Source organism: Callorhinus ursinus, unplaced genomic scaffold (genome assembly GCF_003265705.2).
Source record: "Callorhinus ursinus isolate GAN/ISIS: 27379988/994484 unplaced genomic scaffold, GSC_fseal_2.0 scaffold7, whole genome shotgun sequence".
Taxonomy (NCBI): Eukaryota; Metazoa; Chordata; class Mammalia; order Carnivora; family Otariidae; genus Callorhinus; species Callorhinus ursinus.
The window spans coordinates 68,368,928-68,394,002 of record NW_027397069.1 but is presented as its reverse complement, the minus strand read 5'-3'; the positions used below and the strand labels follow the sequence as shown (position 1 = coordinate 68,394,002).

The following is a 25,075-nucleotide window of genomic DNA, read 5'->3' as shown; positions in this document are numbered from 1 at the left end:
TGGAATACGTGAAATCTCCCTAATGGGTTTTAGAGGAAATTCTAAAGAAAAAGAAAAAAAATTAACAAAAATGACATAAAAGCGCTCCTCGGGGACTCACAAAATTCCTCTACTTTGATTTTAAAAATAAAAATAAAACTCAAGGACTGTTAGAGTTGCCTGCTCGCTTCTTTTGGAACAGCCGGGCCAAACTGCTCACCTCCTGCTCCCCACTTCTGACCTTTGCAGCAGCAGCTGACCCTGCAGGGGGGCTGGGGTGCCGAGGGGGTCCTTTCCAATTGCCTCATTTCCCAGAGTCACACACAGATCAAAAGCTGAGCAGTTCCTCCACCACCAAAAAGAAACGACCCAAAGCGTTCAGGAGAAGCCTCCAGAGAGGAAGATCTTTGGGATTTGGAAAGGAATGCCCCAGTGGGCCAGAACAGTGGTTCCCTACTTACAGACTCCAGGGGACAGTTTCTGGCGAATTCTAAAGTAGTGCCTCATCCTTTAACCTCATTACAGGGAGACAGAGGGTCCCTAATTAAGCTAGGGAAGAACAAATGGAACTTATTCTCTTTAGGAATAATGATGTGGGGGTGCCTGGGTAGGCATCTGCCTTTGGCTCAGGTCATGATCCCAGGGTCCTGGGATTGAACCCTGAGTTGGGCTCCCTGCTCAGCGGGGAGCCTGCTTCTCCCTCTCCCTCTGCCTCCTCCCCTCTGCTCATGCCCTGTCTCTCTCAAATAAATAAAAAAAAAAAATCTTTTTTAAAAAAGAATGCTACGAATGGTATCATTGAGCACTCATTATGTGGCAAGCCCCCAGAACCGCCCCATGAAGTAGGGAGCAGTAATATCCCCATTTCCTAGACAAAGTGCGACATCTCGTGGGCTCTTTGTTTCAATTCAACAAGAAGGTACCGACTCCTACTGCAGGTGACAGTCAGTCTGGAGGAGATGGGAAGATGAGCAAGAGAAAGTTGTCACGCTCAGGGGGCTCACTCCCACCCTAACAGAGACGGAAGGCAAATACAAAGAAATGAGGGTTGAGGGAATCTAACGCTTTTTGGAAGAGGCGACATTTGAAAAGGATGGTGGCCTACAGAGATGAGGCGGGGAGGGCACAGAGACAGAGGGGACAGCAGGAGGGAGGACCCAGAGCTGGGAAACGATGGGGCGCACGTGGCAATAGACGGGCAGCCCGGGACCCAACTGCAGAGAGTTTGAGCATCTGTGTGAAGGGTTTAAACTACATGCTGCCTGCGGGCGGTTGGAGCCAGTGAAGTTTCTCTGAAGAACAGCAAACGCACAAGTTAGAAAGCCGAGCTGCTTCCTTCTTCCCTCTTATCCATGTGCTTTCCTGCAGCCCACGGTCCCTGCTGCAGCAGATCTTTTCGTCTAGAGGGGAAATGCACATTTTCTCCCCGTCCAGTCCAACACAAAGTCCCGCCCCTTCTTCTCCCGAGGCTCGGGAGATTGTCACCTCCTGTCCTGCCAGGCTCTCGCTGCCTGCCTCAAGGCCCTGTCACCTGGCACGGCACCAGCTTCTCGACCCGCCTTGACTCCCCCCAGATCTCCTCCTCGCTGAGCCAGCGTGACTTTCCCTCCGTCTAAATGCCATCACCGCCCACCTCTGCCCCCACGGCTGTCAGGATAAAATTCCAAATCTTTGGATCCTTTGTGCCCAACCTTGCCTGTCTCTTCAGCTTCATCTCCTCCCGTCCTCCCACGTGCTCCAATCACATCAAAATACTTGTAGTTTCTTAAACTGACCAGCCCTCTTGCACGTCCATGCTTTGGCCCCCACTGTTTCTCTACCAGAATGTAAGCTGCTGGGGGCTGTGGCCACATACTCTTCCTCCTTACGTCCCTGCTCCTCGGACTGGGTGAGTGAGTGGGTAAATTATGATTGGCTTTGTCGCCAAAGAGTTTCATGAAGCTTTCAAAGGGGTCAGGGTCAAATTCCTGTTCATGGGCATTAATCCAATAAACACGTGGAATGCCACCTATGTTGCAGGCTCTCTTCTAGATGCTGGTATACGGTGGTAGACGAAAGGTATGGTCTGGAGTTCACAGTCTGGCATTCACATCTGAACAGGTGAATGGGTTCACAGCTCCCATCCGAAGCAGCAGGATGTAGGATTGTGGGTCTCCTGTTCACCGCTGTCTCTGGTGTTTAGAAGAGTGCCCAGCACTGAGTAGGCATCCTGAATATAGTGGGTGAGCGAATGAATGAATGAATGGATTTGGCTTCATTTGCTGCATTGTTAGCTTGTGGCCGTTTCCCCGAACCTCATAATGAGAACAGCTTTGTTGAAGTTGCAAAGCATGATAAGTTTTTCTCTCCGTATGCATCCTCTTGATGGGAATATTGTAAGCTCAAGTTAATATGAGTTTGGCTTTCCTCTCCCACGTGAAAGGTCTAATGCTGCCCTGCTGTATTCACACAGACACACACACACACACTCACACATACTCTCACACTCTTCTCTGCTTATGCTGCAAATAAGTTTTGTGGAATCTTATTGGGACCAGCTCAGGCCATAGTGGCCTTTGGCTGTTGGAGATGCTGAAAGCATCTTGAGACATGGTACTGTCTGCATTAAACCTCTGCAGATGCCTCCTGCCTGGAATGCCCTGGGAGAGGCCCCCTCCCATCGTGGGAACTTTCCCACTGCATTCCACGGGGCAGGAAGTTGACCCCCAAAGTAATTCCACAGCCCTTACTCAGGCAAAATTCCTTTCAGTGGGACCAAATGTGTTTGTGTGCACTTACACATTTAAAGAACTCATTAAGAAACATCTTCAAGATGAACATTTATTACAGATGAAAGATCTTTCTAGTGTTCTATCCCTGCTTACTGAAAACTAGAATAGGAATTTAACAGGATATCATGCAGTATCTGTGCGCTCTCTCTGTCTCACTTGCTTTATGTTGAGGAGACTGACTTAAGTCAGCAACATCTCTTCCTATGCAGCTCTTGGATGTTTTCTCGGAGGTCAAACATCCCCACACTGGTCTGACTAAGACCCAGCTTCAACAGGCTGGTGACAGCTGATGAGCTCAGTCCATGAAATGGCCCAGCTGCACATGGCAGGGGGGAAAGGAGGCTAGAGGAAACGTGGGTGGGGTTGACACTAACTACGAGTGGGCCCTGGGGCTCGGACCACTGCGCTCATAGGCCGTGTGTGCAAGCCGGCATCAGGGCACACTGTGAGGTTATTTTTACATGGCAGAGTGACAAGAATGTGGCCCCTCTGAAGAGTTAGGGTGACTGTACTTTTTATTACAGACCACTAACCCTGCTGCACAGAGCCTTCCATGTTCAGTTACCCTCTCAGGCTTCAGACCACCCCCCCTGGAACAGGAAGTGCGGATGCCCCCCCCCCCCCGCCCAGGGTAGGCACTGAGTCTTGAGGGGTGACGTGCCTAGTCTAGAGTCTGTGTAACCACAGTGGCTGGCTACCCTGCCCTGAGCCTTTGTGATGGTGACAGCCGTTCCCTCTGCCCAGGGCCGGACTCTGGGTTGCGGCCGCACCCCCCAACCCTGACACGCAGGGCCAGGAAACTCAGCTCTCGCAGTAGAACCGGTGGTGCTTCCCAGGAGGTGAGGAATAGTCCCCAAGAACAAGACCAGGGCCTCTCGCTCTGGGACCTGCCTTGCCTTGAGATGAGCCCCAGTTTCACCAGGAAAGGGCAGGAAGCAAGCAGCTATGTCTTAGACCGAGGACCCCGTGCCCCAGCGGCCTCATCCTCCACATGTGCAGGTAACAACAGCACCCTAGCTCACAGGAGAAGTGTGTGAACCTAGTGGGAGCCATTTTTTTAAAGGTTCCCCCCAACCCCAGCACTCCCTTTCGTTTTTTTTTTTTTTTTAAATCCTTAATAGAGTTTGGACTTCAAGTACAAGCTAATTTGGTTTCCATCCAAACCTATTGCATATATCACAATTTGTCTCTTCTTTCTAAAAGTACTCAGACTTTGGCCAAATACCGATCATTTTCTACAGACAACTGGGTCACTACTTTCCCTGAGAAATTTGCCTCATACCTGCCAGGGTGGCTTAGGTGTTGTTCTCTGGTTCTATCATTATTTTAATTTGAGGTAACTGTTTATGTGGATTTATTGCCCATTAAATTCTTAAGACATCAAGAGATGGGTGTGTTTCGTGTTCATTTGGCATCTCCAACACTGGCCCAGTGGAAGTCTCAATATTTATATATAGATGAAAAGAAAATTAATCAGATACACTTAGACCTGATCTTCCACATGAGCCAGTCAAGCAGTGCTACTTCGTTTTATCTAAAATCCAATAACCAACAATCCAGTTAACCTTATTACGTAATTTCTCTTAAGACTTAATGGAATATTAAAATTGGCTCTCCTACTATTTATGAAGCTCTTTGGGAATCTTTGTACACCAGTTTGGAAGCTCTCTTAAGAACAGAGAACTACTGTATTCAGATTAAATTGGAAGTAAGTTTTCAAGAATAATTTCAGGTAAAGATATTTAAAATTGCTGGGGCGCCTGGGTGGCTCAGTCATTAAGCATCTGCCTTCGGCTCGGGTCATGATCCCAGGGTCCTGGGATCGAGACCCGTATCGGGCTCCCTGCTCCGCGGGAAACCTGCTTCTCCCTCTCCCACTCCCCCTGCTTGCGGTCCCTCTCTGGCTGTCTCTCTCTCTGTCAAATAAATAAATTAAATCTTAAAAAAAAGAGCTTTAAAAAAAAAAAAGATATTTAAATTGCTATTATGGGCTGTCAGTTCTAGAACACATTTTTATTAAAGCTAGTAAAGCTAAATCCTTTGACCTAAATCCTTAGGTCAAAGAGGAACTTTGTGGTTTGGAACCCCATTTGGGTGACTCTCTGGTTAAGTGTAGGAATGCTAAAATACAGAAAGTTTTGGTGAAGTTAATATGGTTTATCACGTTAACAAACAATAATGTTAGCTAATGGTTAAAAAGTTTCTATTATATGCCAAACACGGTTTTGAATGTGTTAATCCTTACAACCCTGTAAGTTTGGTATACCGTTATTAACGTCTATTTTGCAGATGAAGCACCAAGAAGGTAAGTAATCGGCCCAAGGGTACACAGCTCAGGGAGCAGTGATGCACCTGGCCTCAGAAGGGGTCCCCCGCTGCCTTAGAGCTGAGAGGAAGTAGAGCAGAATGGTTCAACATGGATCCAGTTCTCAGCTCTGCCACTCCTAGCTTCGTTACCCTGAACAAAGTCCTAAATCTTTCTGTGCTTCGGATTCTCACTCGCAAGTAGAAAAAAAACCCCCATTGGGTTGTCACAGAAGTTGAATAGACTAATGCATGTTGAGTGAGCATAAGCTATTAGAACTGAATTCCATCACCATTTTTTGAATTCTTGATCAAGGCCAGCTTTATGTCATTGTTTAGACTTGAAATACAAAGGCATGCGTATCCCGTCCCCCAGCCCTTCTGCGTGCAATTACTGAGTAGCGAGTTCATCTCTCCATTGCAAGCGCTGGTCTCTCCTTGGGAACCCTTCTGAGTTGCCAACACCCAGGAGAGGAGTGACATCAATCAGCAACATATTCATGTGAATTAGTTTATCACATCCTTCCTAGTGCCAGGAGAGCCAGAGGAGTGAATTTGGGGCAGGATTCAGGAAGAGAGGAGCTAACGTGGAGGGTCCTCCAGGCTCGAAGGAGCATCAGAAAGAAATGAGACCCCAAAGCTGGCCTGGCCAAGGGGCATAAAAGGGAGTGGCTGCATATCCAAGACAGTTCTGGGCTTTTCCTATTTTTTACTCTCAGAAATGATTAAGGAACACAGTGTATGTTTCCTGCTCTATGGGTCCTTTCCCGAAATGTGTTAATGTGCAATTATCATGGCATAATTTTACCAATCTCACCTCTACTGCCACTCCAAGCTTTTAGACTGTGGGACCCTAAGGCAGTCCTGTGCATTCCATGATTTTCATATCCATCAGTCATCCTCAAAAGAATGCTTAACGTGGTATTTTCTCTTGGGTAATTATAAATGCTATTGAAGTAGTATTTCAATAGCAAGGCCTAAACCTGTTAGAAGAATGTATTTACATATACACTGTGGTTCTTACTTGCAATAATAAGGTATATTTTATCTCAAGTCCTTGGATGAGAATGTGCCATGCTTTCCTTGAAACCGTCCCATTGAGTTGCACGGGCTATTGAGCACTATGTCAATTTCAGAAATTATTTTGGTTACGAGCGGTTTTGTGTTGTTGTTTTTAACGTTAGAACTTCCCCTCTGAGAGTTCCACGTGTGATCCTGTGCGGTCCAAACCAAACAAGACCTGTGATTATTTAAAGAAGCCACTCTGACTCCACAGTCCACTCATCCTTTTCAGATACAAAAATAACACATTGTTTTATCTATGAGCATAAGAATCCTTTTTCAAGGGAAATAAAAGGAGCAGACAGTTTCCTTCCTGGCTAATTCATGAACCTCTTTATATCTGTTAAACATAGCCGCAGACACAACTCATTTGCTTGGTTTCATTTCCTAAACTCAACCTGACAAGATAGGTCAGTGTGAAGGGTCTATATGCATATATTGGGAAATCAAGTCGAAAGCTAGGGAACGTTTCCTGGCCACCAGAGTGAGAACCACCAGAGAGAGAGCAAGGATCTAATTTCAGTGATAAAATTACTAACCAGGTCCTGCGCTCAACAGTTCGGAAGAGCATCTATGGATCCAGTTTTTATTCAGTGAGCCTCAAGTACATCCATTTGAGATGGGGCATCTAACTAAACAGATCCACATAATATCCACTTTAAAAAAAAAAACAACAAACCTCCTTATCCCAAACTATATTTGGAGCTGAAACCTGCCTCCCTGAAATTTCGCCACCATCTCCCTTCCTTGGTTCTGGTTGTATTTTCTGGTGCGTCAGAGAAGGAGTGAAACGGCTCCTCAGTCTGATGCTTCTCAAATATTTGAGGAAAACAATAATATCACTGCTTAGTTTTTAGACTAAACATCCTCATTTCCTTGTGCTACTTTATCACTATCCTATTCAGACATGGCTCCATTTATCTATAAATGGGTACAGTATTTCAGGTGGTTTGATGATTGCAGATCAGGGAATCCGTTTTCTCAGCCAACCCCAGTTTTTAAGCAGAGAGGTCGGATTCAGCTGTCACTGCGAGACCAGGGGGAGAAAAAAATTACAAAAGAGAGCCAGGAAGAAGGCAGAACAACTATAAAAAGCAGACACAAGAACTCAAAAAGCATGGCAGTTGAGGACAATAATGAGTAAAAAGAACCATATGCATGAAGTGTCCACAGCCACCTTGCAAAGCTCTATCATTTCCCCAAGTGCTACTGGAGATTCACACCACCCGAGGGAAAAGAGGTCATGAATCAAAAGTACCAGGTCCTCAGAAAACCCCGTGGGCGAGACAAGAGGACATATTTAAAATACCTCGACTTTGTTGTTGCCAAGAGAGATATCAACGTAGAAGGCTCATAGTTGTCTCCTAGCTCACTGCCCCATTTGCCTTGCCAACCCAACAACCTCTGAGGCTTCCTTTAGACCTTGGTTCACTCCCCGTGGCCTTTCTCGTCTCTCTGAACTCCTTGAGCTCTTATTAGCGGCACTGTGTGGTCTGCTTGATACAAACTAGTGTTTCTACTTTATCCTTAGGAGGAGCTCAAAATTCGTCTTTTTTAAGATTTGTTTGTTTATCAGAAAGGGAGGAGGGGGGAAGGGGCAGAGGGAGAGAATATCCAAGCAGACTCCTGCTGAGCATGGAGCCCAACACAGGGCTCAATCCCATGAGCCATGAGATCAGGACCTGAGCTGAAACCAAGAGTTGGACGCTTAACTGACTGGGCCCCCCAGGCGCCCTTAGAAGCTCAAAATTCTTATTGGTCTGGTTCTAATTGTTTCCTGTGCACCTTAATCTGCTTCCAACCAGGTTTTGAGAGCACACTGAGGTGAGGGATCATGGTTTTACTTCCACGTGCTGCACAGTCCTGGGTGCATAACTAAGTTGTTGAGTTAATAACTAATTGAATTTGGCTTATCTCTCTTGCCCTAAACAATCTATTGACGTGTGTCTTTTTTCAGACATTCAGTGGTGGTTTTCTAAGTAGATCAATCCAGCAAACACATTCATCAAATGCTTAGGGAAAGAGGAGTGAAGAGTAAGCTGTGGTAAGCGTTGCATTAAAGGTTCACGTCAAGTACTCTGGGAGCACAGAGGGGAAAGTGATGGTAAGGCAGGAGGTCCTTTCCTCTACACCCGAAGCAAGTCAAAGTGAGTTGTCAGGATGAGTAGGGTTGTCTGGGGGAGAAGGAGATGGGAGGAAGGAAGGCTGTGGAGACCGAAGGAAGGCGCTGTGTACAGGCAGAGGGTGGGGAGGAGCAGTCGCACAGCTGGGGAGCTCAGAGGTGAAGGGAGGGGTAAGCCACAAGGCTGCAGAAGGAGCCCAGGGTGGACCTTGTGTGCCTGGATGAGGATGAGAGCCTATCCAGAACCACTGCAAATTCGAAGCAGGGAAGTAACATGTCGTAAGATTAGTCATTTAAGAAGATTTAAGAAGATCACTCTAGAATTGGAAGATGATGGAAGGAGAGAGAAGTAGGCGGGTTGTTTGGGAGGCTGAGAGATGATGTCAGGAGATGACAGGGTTAGGACGTCTGTAGAGGCAGCCGACATGGCAACTCAAGTGAGAATGGTCTCCCCTTTCCTCAGAAGCAAATGACATAGGCTGATGGAAATGTGTAGAAAGGATCAGTGGCAGCCATATTCTTAATGCTGTCTGACTTCAGAAAAGCATTTAGTGGGAAAAGGAATCACTGTAGGAAATTAGAACCAGGTAGAGAGAAAACCAAATAACAGGATAACTGAAAAAGTCTAAGAGCTGAATTTTATGCTAAGGCCTCAAGGACAAGTTCCTATGGCACGTCAGGGATTGGGACGAATGGAGGAAGGATAGACCCTCCACAGGTTACAGGACATGGACTGCAGCCAGCCTTCCTGCTGACTTCGTTGTATAACTTTGGGCAAATAATTTAACCTTTCTGGAGTGTCCGTTTTCCCATCTGTAGACTAAAGATAATACTAGTTACTTCTCTGGATTCTTAAGAAGTTCATGGGATTAGGTATACCAGTTGTCTAGCAGTGTCTGCACAGAAAGGTACTAAATAAACAGTCTCCTGCTAAGTTGCAGGGCACAGCTAAGGAATACAAAGATAGGTCAGACACAGTTCTGTCTCAAAACGTTTGCAATTCAGTCAGGAAGAGAGGGATATCAATCCCCAAATAATAATAAAAAGCAGTATAAAATAAGTACAGACTAAAGATCCAAGAACCATGGTGTGGGAGGGCAGGGAAGAGAATGAGCATCTGAGTCAGCTGTTCATCCTGGAGGACACTGCTATATATTGGCCATAGGGGCAAAGGAGGGTTAGCGGTGAGTCAGGCTCTCTGATGGCCAGCCTGTTGGCTCCACTCCAGCCTGGGAGTCTCCCCAGTGCCACTGCTCTGCCCATGGACAGCAAACACATCACAGCAGGAGAGACTATTCCCAGGGGGTAGACTTATGGCAAACAGAAGGCCGGTGGTCATGACTGCGGACAGAAGAAACTCAACAGATGCCGTGAAGTGAGGTGGCTTCTGGGGACCCCAGATCAGCCTGGCAGAAAAGGTGAGGGGACAGGAAATAAAGTCTTTGTGGAGAGCTGCAAACTTGCAGAGATAGCCCTGCTTCAGGCAAGGGCTTCTCCCAAGCCATCAGCTGCCTAGCCACTGGGTCAGACATGGCTGCATATTCCCTGGTAGAGAAGAGTGGGGATGGTGGGGATGAACCACAAGGAAGGCACGTATGGGAAGCTGGAGTGGGTCTGAAGAGCCCAGCTCTCATTTACGTTTGCCATTACCTAGCTGTCGGGTTTAGATCAGTCATCTCATTCCTGTCTGGGGCTTCCTAACTGCTCTGTGCGTCTTTTGGGGTTGTTGTCGGGACATGGGGGAAAATGCCTTCTGGACTGAGGATCCGGGACCTCCTTGCCCCTTTCTCAGATCTGCAGCCCTCCCTGGCCTGATGGAGTGACTCCCTGAGGGCCACATCTGGAGTCCGTGTTAAAAGGTAAACGAACCATCCTTTGAAGAAAGAGGTGTTAAAGAGAGATGTGCACGTAATTGTTTTCTCCATGGCTAATTGTTTTGTCTGGGGGTAAGCAGACCAGTTGAAAGAATCCTTGGAGATGAGGACTATTTGGGAGAGAAACAGGACCATCACTATACGTATTGGGGGAATGCTACCCTCAACTTTTTCCAAAAGTATACATTTGTGGAAGCATAATTTCTAGATTTTTCAGGAGGCTCTCTAAAATCATCTCCTCGGCAAAGAATGGGGATGATGCTCTGTTTTAAAGGAGTCTGGATTCCCAGAGTTAGACTCTTTGAGCAGTGCAAGTTTCCAGAGCGGAAGAACTGATGTATAAGCAAGCCGTTGCCTCGCCAGCAATACTTTCGCGTTCTGTTGTCTCCTGGGGAGCCCCTGGAAACAGGCTACCGAACAAATTGTGTCTTTTCATGTAAGACCTCAATGTGCCATAGATATTTACATCTCAAGAGGTGCCAATGTGATATTTTATGATACTGTAAATGCTATGTTTTGGATGATTCTTGGCATCAGCGGACTGAAATTGAGGTCTGAACTACTTCCCAAATGGGAGCCACATGGCCACAGTCCTGGCTCGGATTAGACCGCTTTGGATTTTGCGGCTCAACAAACTGTCTGAGGTCTATAAAGAGGAAGCACTTGGAATAGTTTTCTCAAATGTGGTCTGTTTTTTATGTGTGGCTTCTCCCAGATAATAATTTGCAGTCTGCTCCGTGTTAAAACGAAAACAAAAAAACAAAAAACAAAAAAACCCCAAAGCCTAGCTTGTGAAAACATTCAGGAGAGCGGCATATGTCTAACTCGTGGGAATTGGAAAAGGAAAAAGAAGGAACGAGTTTCCACCGTGTGGGTGTTCCCCTCTCTCTCTACACCCCTCCGCCTTCTTGGATTTCTCTGTCGCAAGCAGGGCCACTGCGGTCATTCTCTGCGGGTCAGTGGCATACCCCTCTTCCGGGAACTACTTCCCTGCAGAGACGGGGTTCAGATGGTGGCTCTGGGGCAGGGGGGTGGGTGGCCCGCCAGTGTCTTCCCCTTGGGCCTCGCCAGGGCACCCCCCAGCCCCCACACCCAGAGGGTCGCTTCCCAGAGCCCCAGGGGGAGGGGCGAGGAGGTCGGAGAAAGGAACGGGCCGGAGGCAGCGGGAGACCGGGTGGTGGAAAGTTAAACAGGGAAATAGACGTCTGATCTGTTTCTTGTTGCTTTCTGGCGCAGCTGTTTACCTTGAACAGTGAGGTACGCCGAACTTTCCACGGACCCCTTCTGGTTGGTGGCTTTGCAGTGATAGACACCTTCATCCTCTTCTGTGACTCTTTCAATAAACAGCGTGCTGCTTCCTGGTCCTAAAATAATTCCTGCGGGGTGAGAGATGTTTACATTAGTGGGCCTGGGTGACACATAGAAACAGCTGCTTCTGTAATCCAACCCTCTTCCTATAATTATGCGTTCAGACGAGGAAATCCGAGCTCTAGGTAACCTTGGGCTGGGCTGCTCATTTGTTTTCTCTCGGTCTGCGCAGCAGAGCTTGGAGCCCAGCTCTGGAGATGCGGATCGGACCCAGGCCATTCACTGCGTGGAGGGCAATGAGATGGGGCTGCCATACCCGGCTTTCAGCAGCAAATGTCAAGGAGGCAGGGTGCCTCCTAAGAACACTTACCGTTGACTCGCCGCCTGCTGTGTGCCAGCACCACACGACACACTTCGCATTTCGACGTTGACGATCACCCCGCAAGGTCTCACGGTCTCCGTTTTACAGACGTGGAAACAGATCCGGTGAGGTTAAGTAACTTGACCAAGAGCACACAGCTGGACTGAAACACATCTGTGGCCTCGGGGCCAAAGAAAGTCCTGCTTCACAGTCGGAGAGGTGAAGAGCTGGGGCTGTGTTTTAGTCCAGGTCTTAGCCCTTCCAGCTTTGTCACTCTAGGCAAGCTACTTAAGCTTTCTGTGTTTCAGTTTCTTCAACCTTAAGCTGAAAATGCAAGCAGTTCCTACCAGGTACACGGGAGCATGAGTGGCCAGCGCAGGACACACAGTAAATGCTCTGTCAGTCGGAGCTAAAGTGTTACTAGCAAGCATCCCGTAATGGAAGGAGCACCGTGAATTTTCAGAGCCCCAGCTTGAAGACCCAGTAGCCTCAACACCAAGGACTACCAGCAAGTATTTATTGAGTACTTACTCTGCTATTAGTCTATGTTAAAGACTTTGAGGGAGGGGGAATGCTAAGACATGGTATCTGCTGAGGGAAAATGAACTCCTACCAAACACACATATATACATATTCTCTCTCTCTCTCTCTCTCTCTCTCTCTCTCTCTCTCTCTCTCTCTGTTTCACACACACATGCCAGCAAACAGAGAGTGTTTCATGAATGAGTGAATAAATGTAGCACGGCATACCCAATTAAATGCAAAGCCTGGTGTGGGAGGGAGATCCATAAGTGTAGGAATAACCTCAGGAAGTCCTCATGGAGGAGGTGGGCCTTGAGCTGAGGTTTCAAGGATTATCAGAGGTGCAGGAAGAAGGGCAGGCAAAAAGACAGCCGTGCCACTGACATGAATGTGCATCGAATGCTTGTTCTGGAATAGTGATAAAATGGGCCTGGCCAGACTGCAGGCTTTATTTTGTTTAAATAGTTTGTATTCCCCCTGATTATAAAAGACCCTCAATAGAGAAAATTTGAGAAACATTGGAAAGCATGAAGAAAATGTAAAAGAAACCTACAGTTTTTGCTCCTAGATATTTTTCCTTTATTCTTCTTAAAGTGGCTTTTTAACACAACCTGTTCATTCATATGAAATTTTTGAGCTCCTACCATGCATGTACTAGCCACTATTTGAGATGTGGTGATATGATAATAAACAAGACAAATGAATCCTTGCCTACAAAGGGCTTAAATTCTAGTTTTGGAGAAGTACAAATAAGTAATTTCAAGGACCAAAGTCTGTGAAGAAACTAAACCAGATTAAGGGGACCATGGGTCACGGCGGGTGCTTAGAGAAGGCTTTTTGAAGAGATGACATCTGAGCAGAGACCTGAAAGATGGGGAAGAATGACCTGTTTGAAGATCTGAGACATAGGAAATAGCAACTATAAAGTCCCTGGGGCAGGAATGAGCTTGTTTAAGGGACAGTGAAAAGACCCCTATAGACTTTAGTTAGCAAGCAGGAGAAAGGAAAGTTGACTGGGTTCAATCATGTATGACCACAGGCCATGGTAAGGATTTAGGGTTTTATTCTAAGCACCGAAGAAAGCCACCGGAGGATTATATCTAATTGCTCATAACTATAAAAGTATAATGAACATCTTTAGACATAAGGGTTTTCCTGTATTTCAGATTACTTCCTTAGGATAGATTTCCAGAAGCAGATTTATTAGGTCAAAAGCTCTTGATTCTTATAAACACATTGCCTTCCAAAAAGATTATACCCACGAACATGTCTACCAGCAAGGCTAAGAGTCTGTTTTATGACTCTCTTGTCAGTAGTGAGCAGGATCATCTAAAAAATACAAAACACAAACCTTTGCTGATTTGATGGATGGATTTGTTAGCCATTTTTATTTTCAAAGCACTCGTTTTGAGTGGTTGACTAGAAAAGGTGAGTTCAGATTAAGGAGAGGTTTGAAATCCTGGCCAAGGAGTTTCCATTCAGTATAGAAGGAAAGAGGGGCTCACAAAAATTTTTGAGCGGGGAAATGACATAATGAAAGCAATGTTTAAGGAAGTTTAGTCTAGAATGAGAATGCAGGGTAGACTGGAACGAGGGAAAAGTGGCATCTGGAAGTCCAGCTCACCCGCTGTAATTCAGGCAAGGAATGCTGACGATCCAAATCTGGATGGTGGGAAAGGAAGCAGAGAGGAAGAAAGGCGCCATATGGGACACTTTGTAGAAACAACCTATAGGAATTGCTGCCTTACTGGATGCAGGAATGGACAGAGATGAGTGCAAGGTGATTCTTATAGTCTAGGTCCAGGTAATGGGATGAAACATGAGACTCTCCCCTGTAGCCTTGGTGAAATCATTTAATGTCTTCGGGTCTGTTTCCCCATCTGTAAAATGAGAATAGTACCCGCTTTGCCTATTTTATGGGACTGCTCTGAGGATCAACTGAGATAATTTCAATGAAAGCTCTGGAAAGTGCAAGATATGGTATATGTGTCAAATGGAGAAAGTAAACGTATGGCTAGAGATTGGGTGGTCAAGGGCAATGAACGTTCATAGTAGCGGCTATCCTGCTACTCACCATCATCTTCATTGCAGTAGACCTGACCCTCAACCAACTTTCTATCACTCAAATCCTGGTTTAAGGCTGACACAATGAACAAGTGAAGCCGAAGGCCTTGGATTTCACCCAAGGAGATGGGGCTGTAGTTGTGAAGGTGAGCAGATCATGCCAAGGATGCTGTGAGCTAACGTCACCTGACTCAGTTTCCTCTTTCCGTCACATGGAGGAGGAGATGGGGTGAGAGGGTGTCCCAAGCCAAGCAGCAACACTCTTCTTCCTGACTTGCCCTCACACTGTACTCTGCCCAGTGCTCAGAGGTTGATGCGTCACCACCAGGAGGACACTCAGAATCCTCATCGGGCACTTGCTCATTGTCTGTTCTCACTATTTCCCTTCTCTCAGGCATAGGCCAGTTACTACCCTTATTATCCGCACCCCCCCAGGCCTCAGATCTGCCCATACTTATTCATAGTTGCGTGCTCTGGTTTCTTTTTAATGCCTTAGCTTGTTGCTACTCGCTTCACATGACCTGACCCCCTATGATACAGGTGCTGTTCTACTGAGGAGCTCATCTTCTACAAAGGGCTCTCTTCTTAGTTTAACTTTTTCATTGTGATTCATTTCAAACATTTAAGAGTACAGGAAAAATAGGACCCATGTACCCACCATGAAGATAATCAGATGTCAACATTTGGCCATACTTGCTCTATTCCCCCCTCTCTCTTTTATATGAATAAACTGTGTAGATCATCCCCTTCCCTCTCTCCCCAGAGGTATCACTATCCTGAAGTTGGTGTGTCTCATTCTCATGCATGTTTTGTGCTTTTTCCACACTGATATGTACCTCTATAGACTATGTAATACTGTTTTGTGGCTTTAAAAATTCTAAATAAATGGTGCCATACAGTATATACGTTTTTTCAACTTTTCCTATTCAATGATGTTTTAATATTTATTCCTGCTGATACATGTAGACGGAGTTCATTCTTAACTCATGTTAAAAAAAACTCATAAAAAAATCTACTTCTCTACTATAAGATAGTTTTCATTCTCTTACTGTTACAAAGAAGACTGCAATACACATCTGACACACTTTTGTATACGCGGTTATGCAAACATCTCCTTGTGCTGGGTTATACAGTACACCGATTTCAACTCTATGAATAGGATTACAAAATGGTCTTCCAAAATATACTGATTTATACTTTCACCAGCACTGAGTAAGAGCTCTCCTTCCCCCATATACTTCCCAATACCTGGTGCTACTAAAGGTTGTAACTGATGGTAACATAATGGGCGTAAGATGGCATCTCTCTGTGGGCTTAACCTATGTTTCTCTGATTACTAGTTAGGTGGAACATCTTTTTCCAATTGTGCTGGCCATGTGGGTTTCTTTTCCTGTGAATTACCTCTTCATGTTTCCCGCCCATTTTTCTATTAACCTGTTTGTCTTTTCCTCAATGATTCTGGGTTCTCTAGATGCTTTGGATACTGATACTTTGTTGGTTAAATATGCAGCAAGTACTCCCCCATTCTATAAACAGTCTTTTAAACTTTGCTTATGGTGAATTTTCAATACAAAACCTTTTAAAATTCTAACTTAGTCAAATTTATTAATGTTTTCCATTATCCTTTGTGCTTTTTGTTGCTTTTTTTTTTTTTAAAGATTTATTTGAGAGAGAGAGAATGAGAGAGAGCAGGGGAAGGGGCAGAGTCAGAGAGAGAATCAATCCTCCAGCCGAATCCAGCCAAATGCAAAGTGCAACGTGGGGCGCGATCCTAGGACCCTGAGCTCGTGACCTGAGCCGAAATCATATCAGCTGCTCAACTGACTGACCCAACCAGACACCCCCGTTGCTTGTTTTAAAAAGATGGTTTCCTACTCTGATTATATACTTTCTTCTAAAAATTAAAAAAAAACTTTTAAAAAGATTTATTTAGAGATTTGCCATTTTTCATTTTCATTTCTTTAATCCATCTGGATGTTCTTTTAGGGAGGGGTATGTGTGGTGTGAGTTAAAAATCTAATTTTTACCCTATAAAAACCAGTTATTCCAGCATCATTTGCTGAATAATCTGTTCTTCTCCCACTGAGTTATGCTGTCAGTTCTGTCAGATACTAAGTTCCCATATATTTGTGGTTCTGTTTTTAGGTTCCCTATTTGTTCACAATAACCTATTTATCCCACACAAGTTATGATTGCTTGATAATGCATTTTGATATTTGCTATGGTATGACCCCTTCTTCAAAATTGTCTTGGCCCTTTATACGTTAATATGGATTTCAGGTTTAGCTTGTCAAATTCTGTGAGAAGCACTGTTTTGGGATGGGGATGGGAATGTCATTGAATTTATGTACTAATTTGGGGGAAATTGTCATATTTATTTTTAGGTTGAAACAAATGAAATTGCCCCAGTATTTTTGACCTCAAAAATGGCTCCATTAATAATTATTCCCTGGAGCACCTGGGTGGCTCAGTTGGTTAAGCAGCCTGATTCTTAATTTTGGCTCAGGTCACAATCTCAGGGTTGTGAGATCGAGCCCTGTGTTGGGTTCTGCACTAAGTGCAGAGTCTGCTTGAGATTCTCTCTCTCCTTTTCCCTCTGCCCCTCCCTCCACTTGCTCACACTCTCTCAAATAAATAAAATCTTTTAAAAAATAAATATTCCCGTCCAGGAATATCAAATATCTTTGAGTTATTTTGGCATTATTTTATGTCATTTGATAGTTTTATGATTTTCTCTTTAAATATATTTTCAGTTATATTTATTCCTAGATCTGTTGTAATTTTGTTATGTGAAATGGTATTGGGTTCTTTGAAGAGTCACCCTGAATGAATTTTGTTTCCCTTTGGGTGTTAATCATTAGAAGTAACGTAGAACTCACTTAGAAACATGATGTTCTGGGGGGATGGGTTAGCCTGGTGATGGGTATTAAAGAGGGCACGTTCTGCGTGGAGCAACCGGGTATTATGCACAAACAATGAATCATGGAACACTACATTAAAAACTAATGATGTAATGCATGGTGATTAACATAACAATAAATTTTTTTTTAAAAAAAAGAAACATGATGCTCTACTTTGTGTTGTTGAGATGAGATCATTTAACTGTAGGTCTGCTTGCTTCTAGAGGGATCCCCTAAGTAATTTTCAACCACTAAAAACATAATTCCTGTCAAAACATTTATTTCCCTTTACTGAAAGAAGTTGTATCAGATTGGACCAACAGGGCACAGAGCAGGATTTGCAAGTGTGGATGTCTTCAGGGGCCAGGCACATAACATAAACGAGTTGGGGATGAGATCATGGGAGGGGGACTGTGTCTGTGGAGGGCAGAAAGCCTGTCTCCCATCTAAAGGTGGAAGCATTAACTTAGCTCCAACCAACTGGAAACTGGGAATTTGAGTCCAGTGTTGTCTTCTGAGGGTTTTTTTGTTTTGTTTTTTGTTTTTTTTTTAATGTGGGCTCCATGCCCAGCGTGGAGCCCAACACACTGCTTGAACTCATTACCCTGAGCTTGAGACCTGAGCTGAGATCGAGAGTCAGATGCTTAACCGACTGAGCCACCCAGGGGCCCATCTTCTGAGGTGTTTTTTAAATTTAAATTCACTTAATTAACATATAACATATTATTAGTCTCAGAGGTAGAGGTCAGTGATTCATCAGTTGCATATAACATCCAGTGTTCATTCCATCACGCACCCTCCTTAATGCCCATCCCCCAGTTACCCCATCCCCCCCTCCCTCCCCTCCAGCAACCCTCAGTTTCCTATGATTAAGAGTCTCTTATGGTTTGTCTCCCTCTCTGATTTCATCTTGTTTTATTTTTTCCCTCTCTTCCCCTATGATCCTCTGTTTTGTTTCTTGAATTCCACATGTGTGTGAGATTATATGATAATTGTATTTCTCTGATTGACTTATTTCACTTAGCATAATACTCTCTAGTTCCAGCAAGAGAAAAATCTGGATCTTTCATGTTAAAGCTTATGATTTCTAAATGTTGGCAACCAAATCAACTTATGTAAATTTGCTGTGAGGGCCAATAGAAGCATGTGCGCTGGATAGAGTAGATACAACTTTGACTTAAGAGGATGTACATGGGGTGACACTATTATATTTAATGAAGCAAAGACCTCCATGATTGGCCCCCCCTTTTTTTTTCCAGTTTCTGTCCCTGCTACATCCCTTAGTGTATCCTTAGTATGAGCCATCCTTATATATTGGCAGTTCATGATAAGCCTCCATGACTTTGCCCATTACTCTCTTGACCTGGCACTTGATTAGCATTCACTTCCTAATATTTAGCTCAAGGCAAATCTGGATGCTCTGGAAAGCTTCTGATGCTCTTGTGCCACTTCTCTGTTACTCTTGCATCACCTCGTGCACGCCTCTCCTCCGACACTTAACATTTTGTAGAAATTTGCTGACTTTCTTACTTGCCTGCTCCACTGCCTTATTCATTACTGAGCCCCAGTGTTTAGCACTATGCCAACAGACAGCAGACACTTGGCAAATGAGGAAATGGCCAAATAAACCAAGACCATGGAAAATGGAATTTAGGGGGTAAGGAAAGGAGAGAGCTCTGTAGCATTTGCAGATGAACCTGAGTAAGGTAGTAGTTAATGCTGACGCCCTACATACCCAGCTCTGCCCGGGCTGTAAAGTTCTATGTCAGTTAATTTTATGATCTTAAGATTCAAAGAGCTTTAAGTCCTAGAGTTTAGAAATGCAAAATCAGGTAGTTTCATGGGTCTGTTAAAACCATTAACCTCAAAGTCTCAAGTAAAATTTTACACAGATTTGTTTTTGTAGGAACTTGTACTTCAAGGAAATCTGGTGATGCCACCAGTGTAAGAACTTGAAGCATCTATCGTGTTCCTGCTGATGGGGGTTTTAGATCAGAGTTTGTGATGATGCTGGTCTATATGTTTATCCATGGGATGCAGTCTACATTTTAAACATACGAACACCCCCTTTAGTTTTTAGTATTTTCAAGGGATTTTCACAATTTTATTTCCTCCCATGATACCATAAGGTGAAGGACAATCTTGGCATTTTATACATAAGCACCGCATTGTCCAGAGAAGGGCATGAAATAGAACTTTAATCCAATTCACCAGTGAGTAAATAAATCTGTAGATTTTAACCTGTTTGAGTAAATTAATGCATACCATGTGTTTTCCTCCTGTTCCTTCCACAAAAATCTGACTTGTTGTTTCCTAAATTGGCCTGCTAGTCTGACCAGTGACTCCTGTTTTGTGGCTTAGCCGAGCATCTGTACTTCTGACTTAGAGAACATGTCCATGCAATTTGGCCAAATTAATCGTCATCATCAAAACTCTCTTCTTCAACCATCAGAGTCCAATTAGATGACACCTCCTCCATGAAGCCCTCCCTGATCACTCCAATCAGAGGTGCCAATTTGTATTTCATAGAATTTTATACCATTCACACTGCATACTTATGAACTGACTTGTACCTATTATGTGTAATTTTTCCAAAGGTAAGGACTAAGATTTGCTCATTTTCATTTTCTCTAGAATGTGACAAAATGTCTGGCTCATGGAATAGGTAGTTAATAGATACTAGGTTTAACAAATTAAAAGTAAATTTTGTTATGACAGTGTTGGCTGTCCAACGAAATGATAAATTCTTTGAGGTTGGCACATGATATAATTTCGATAAGCAAGCTATGAGGATATGATGTATACAGTTGTAGGTACATGGTAAACTGTACCTGTACATTGATACCTCTTAAAGGAATTGATTAGCTAAGAACTATATCCGAACGAGGGACCAGAAGAGCCAAATATACATTCAAGATGGCTAATGCAACCCAAGAAAACTAGACACTGGATGTCTGATTAACGTCCCACAAGGAACACAGAGGAGATTGTGTTTACCCAGTCAAACTTCAGAGGTTTGGACAACTACAGGGAAGAGAAATCCAAGTTTAGTAAGCTGCAAAGACTGACAAATTTGGGGAGTGAGCAATGGTGGACTCATTCAGTGGCACTAAAATTGCAAATGATTCCAGTGTTTTCAGAGGATTGCCACTGGACTGCTGCTTTCTCTGTTGAGAATTTTACACTAAGGTCAAGCCACGTGGCAAAGCACTTGCAGATGTAAGAAAAAAAAGTTGGCAAACGGTGGAATAATTTGAGACATAGTGAAAAGCAGCCTTATAATAATGTGCTATGTTGGAAGAGAATTATGAGATGCTTAAAACACATGGTCTAAAGGAGATCTGATGGCCAATGTGATCCCTGGTGAGACTATTGTTTCTTTAGCCACGAAAAAGAGAGAAGAGCTCTTAGGAATGACTAAGACTGATGGGCGCCTGGGTGGCTCAGGCGGTTAAGCCTCTGACTCTTGATTTCGGCTCAGGTTATGATCTTGGGGTTGTGAAATCGAGCTGGCGTCGGGCTCCACGCTGGGTGTGGAGCCTGCTTGGGATTCTCTCTCTCTCCCCCTCTGCCCTTCCTGCCCCTGCCCCTCTAAAAAAAAAAAAAAAAAAAAAGAATAAGATTGAGAGCAGTGGTGGAAAATGCTGTATAATATTCCTCTTCATGAAACCACCGAATAAGGGAAGAGACATAAACAAAGGTCCTTTCATTTGGGACAATGTCTATTGCTTCACTAGCCTAACTTACAAAACTGAGTTATGAGAACAGAATGGTTTCCAAAAGCTGTCAAGAAATTGTAAACTGGTTGACATGAAGGGGTTATAGTTGAAGTGAGCACCTTGAAACTGTGCCAAACACACATGTATTTCCAAACATTTAAAACTGAAAAGCACTCTTGTGCCCTTTCACTATGAACTTTGCCGTTGTTCTAATGAAGTATTTCAAGATGATTCAGGCACTTAAAAAATGTGTCAAGCGGTGCTAAGTCTAGTTATACATAGCTGATAGCTAAGGTTTCATAGTTAATAGCTATAAATTATAAACACACACATGTGCGTGCACACACGCATGTACTCACTCATGCTACACTACATTCTTCTCTGTGTTCAGATTTGCCGTAGTCCCTCCATGAGGTGGGATGCATTTATCCTGCAGAATATAGCCATTTATCCAAAGTGGCCTTTCTGTGTATGACGAAGAGGTGTTTCTACGACCAGCATAGTATTAGTGCTGCATTGATTAGAGGTTAAAGTCAAGGACTTGTTTTTCCATCAGCAGAAGAATAAATCATGGGAATGCATACCATATGATAGTGCATGGATGCTAAAAAGAATGAGGCAGAACATTATGTACTGACATAGAAAGACCTCCAAGATACACTGTGATCAAAGCAAGTCCTAAAACAAACATATAGCATGATCTCAACTCATACTTAACTTAGAGATGCTGGCTTTCCCATGTAACCCCTCTCCTGGTCAACTCACTATAATCTATTACCTTGTTTTGTTCATCATAGCAGTTATTACTATCTGATGGTAGGCAATATGCTTATAGTTCTGTTTGTTAAATTTATTAAGTGGACTTTTCCATTAGAATGTAAATTCAAGGTCCTGTCTGGTTCCAACCACCTCCTATATTCCTGGCACAGAGTTGGCTTTCAGTGAATAGCTGTTGAATGAATGAATGACTGAATCCCATTTATTTATTTGCCCCCCATGTGTGCCCCAATTTGTATATATGCACGTATCTAGGTAAAAAAAACGATAAAATTGTTGACAAAATATAAATCAAACAGTTGGCATGTGTTAATTCCCCAGAAGGAAATTTTTTATAGCTTATGCTTTTTCTGTACTATGTGATCTTTTACGATGAAACTGTATTCATGTATTATTTAATTTTTTAAAAGGATAGTTTTAAAAATGAAAGTATGGGCCTCTTGACCATCAGCAAAGAGTCACTGAATAAAAGTTTAAAAGATATATATATAATATTGACCATACAATGATGAAATATTTTTGAAGGAAAGTAGATTTATAGTCCACAACAATTTATAATTTTGGATTAAAGCAAAAACAAAATCCATCCCATCAGAAGACTGGCCACCTATCAGAGAGAGAGAGAGAGAGAGAGAGAGAGAGAGAGTGTGTGTGTGTGTGTGTGTGTGTGTTGGGGTACATGATATATGTTTGCTGTGTTTTATTTTTCAGTGCTGGCTGGTTTAATTATGACTGAGTTGAATGAGATAATCCCTTAAACTAACATACAATCTAATTGTTTAAGGCTCCTTACTAGCAGGAGATAATGCAACAATGAAGCACTTGAATATGGGATGGAGGAGGAATGAACTTTCTTAGTTTGACTTTATCAGCATCAATTCAGTCATGCAAGCCATGGCCGAGTCCACCGGCTAGGTCATCTGTGAAGACATTTGTGTGAGCATTATCCTTAACTGGATCGGGAATACCCAGCTGCATTGCCATCTGTCACTGTAGGTCCTGGTTAAACTGTTCCAAGGTTGTACTTGGACACATGGAATAGAAAAACCTGATTTAATTGTTCTGCTAAGCGATGGAGGTACAGAATTATCTAAGGTAGAGTATGGCTTTTCCTTCTTCTGCCAGGCAGTCTTCGGTGTAAGCAGAAAATTGTAGATTGGGGATGGAGACGCCTCCCACTCTCAGCACCCAGACAGTGGCTGTTAGTTTTAGGGTTAGTGACTTTGGACAGGGTGCAGCCCTGAGATCTCTGGGGTGATCACTGGGAGGGTCTACCCTCACACCCCCATGTCTCTATTTCTCTTCTCTTTGTTTTTCTTCATTCCCCGTTCTTTTTCTCTGCTCCTGGTCCCTCAAGCCCTGGCTGCTCAGCAGACAAAACAGGCTGCTGATCTTGGCCATGCTCAAACGACAGTTCCGTGTGTTGCGAGATGTCACAGAAAGAATCAAAAGAGGAGGTTCGTTCACAGTCAAAAGTTTTAATGGGTATGAGGCTTCTCTTTGAGGTGATGAAAAGGTGCACAACACTGTGAAGATCCTTGGTGTCGCTGAATTGTACACGTTAATGATTAAGTGGTAATATTTATGTTATGTGTATTTTGCCATAATTAAAAAAAAAAGGGAGAGGCTCTTTCTAAAGTGATGCTCATGTTCTCCGGTTCTTTTCCATCTCTTATGGTCTAAATTTTTCATTTGAAAATCAAGAGGACTTTTTTAAAAGGCACAAAATCACACTTAAACAACCAGCAGGCAGCCCCACTGTTTATATGCGGGGACTTGTGCTGCCTTAGTGTGTGTGATTCCCTTGGCTGGGTCTTGCTGTGGCTCACAGCTTTCAGGAGGCTTTTCTGGCCTGGATGGGCATGAGGATGCTCTGCTGGAAAGCGCATCCAAGACATTTTCTTTAGAAATTTAGAAATTTTCATTAGGATAGGATTAGCTTCATACGTACAAGACCTAAATACACTGGACGTTACCTCAGTAAAGAGATAGATTTGGGTGTCCAGACTGATTCTCCATAAATAACTTCTAGTGATTTTCAATACAAAATGGGACTCTCCCCATGGGTTACCTCACTTTTCTGGGTGTAAACCAGAGAGCTCTACAGCTGTACTTGTCAGTCTCACTGAACCAGCCCGACAGTGACAAGTAATTGCAGACGTCCATAAAGTGACAGCCTCCCATTTCTTCACCATGTTGAGGCCGTGGTCAAGGTCAGGGTTCCTCTTTCATCTGGGGTTGGGCTTGTAGCTCTGAACTCTGGCAGTGCCAACCAAGGAGATGTTTCCCCTGCTGTTACCTCACTGTACTCTTTCCTTAATTCCACTCCTTTCTCCTCGCCTTCTAAATGGAAGTTTATCCTTAGAAAAGAACTGAGTCTTGGTTCTGCAACGTGTTCAGAAGGTCCCCTATGCTTATATTGTTGTCAGGGGCACAACTATGCGTTGAGAATCTGTTAGAAGATTCTGGCCAGGGAGAGGAGCTACCGGGATAGCCACGTGTGAAGCTTGGCGGTTCTTGGTCTGGGTACATGGACCCCCTTACCTTAAAGACACATATTGGAGAGAAAGGAATGGTGAGAGCAGCTGCTCAGCCAATCACATCAGTGGACTGACGGGGCTCAGTGGGGGTGATAAACAGAGTGGCCAGCGCACCCCCCCGCCATGCACTGCCCTGTGCATACCGGGAATCGTGGACACGCTTTTCTGCAACACGTCTTCATTCATTATGCACCATAAGGGTGGATGTCATAAGAAAGAAAACGCAATCACTCCTTAAGTTTTGCATAGATAATTGACATTGCAAGATAAGTGACATTTCTGAATTTTATTATTACCAAGAAATCAAGCGAAGCTGCTGATTCTAACAGCCTGAGGGTGACAGGTAGTCACTTTATTATCCCTAGGCATCAACATCCCCATTCATGTCTCTCCTCTACCTTCCTTCAGATCTTTCCTAGATCTATGAAAACCACTCTACACTTCAGACGTCATTCTGTGCCCGCCCCCGCCAGTATGAGGACAGCAGGTCCCCTCCATCTGGATATGCACTTACAGGTACAGATATTTGGTGTCAGGGATCTAGTGGTAACAGGGAAGCTGTCACCTTCGGGGCTTTAGAGAAATAGTCTTAGTGACCAAGATCCAATTTAGGAAAGAATATTAATCAGAGGGTCAGAGTGATTCTCTCCTGCTCCAGCCTCAGGCTATTTAAGAAGGAATTTATTCTTTCTAAACTCTTTGTTGTTCCCATTGTCATAGTGCTCCAATCTTAAAACACTCTGAAAGGTTTTGCTGCCATAGAAATTCAGTT

The 25,075-nt window shown here is 43.9% G+C and overlaps 1 protein-coding gene across 3 annotated transcripts in view; it reads right to left on the bottom strand.

Annotated features, from left to right (window-relative positions):
* Positions 1 to 25,075, bottom strand: part of FLT1 (fms related receptor tyrosine kinase 1) — a 171,687-nt gene that overhangs the window by 39,803 nt on the left and 106,809 nt on the right. For all 3 annotated transcript variants that reach the window (XM_025875119.2, XM_073894741.1, XM_073894742.1), the window contains exon 15: positions 11,357 to 11,488. In XM_025875119.2, coding sequence (XP_025730904.1) covers positions 11,357 to 11,488 — 132 coding nt within the window. The remainder of the gene's footprint in view (positions 1 to 11,356; positions 11,489 to 25,075) is intronic.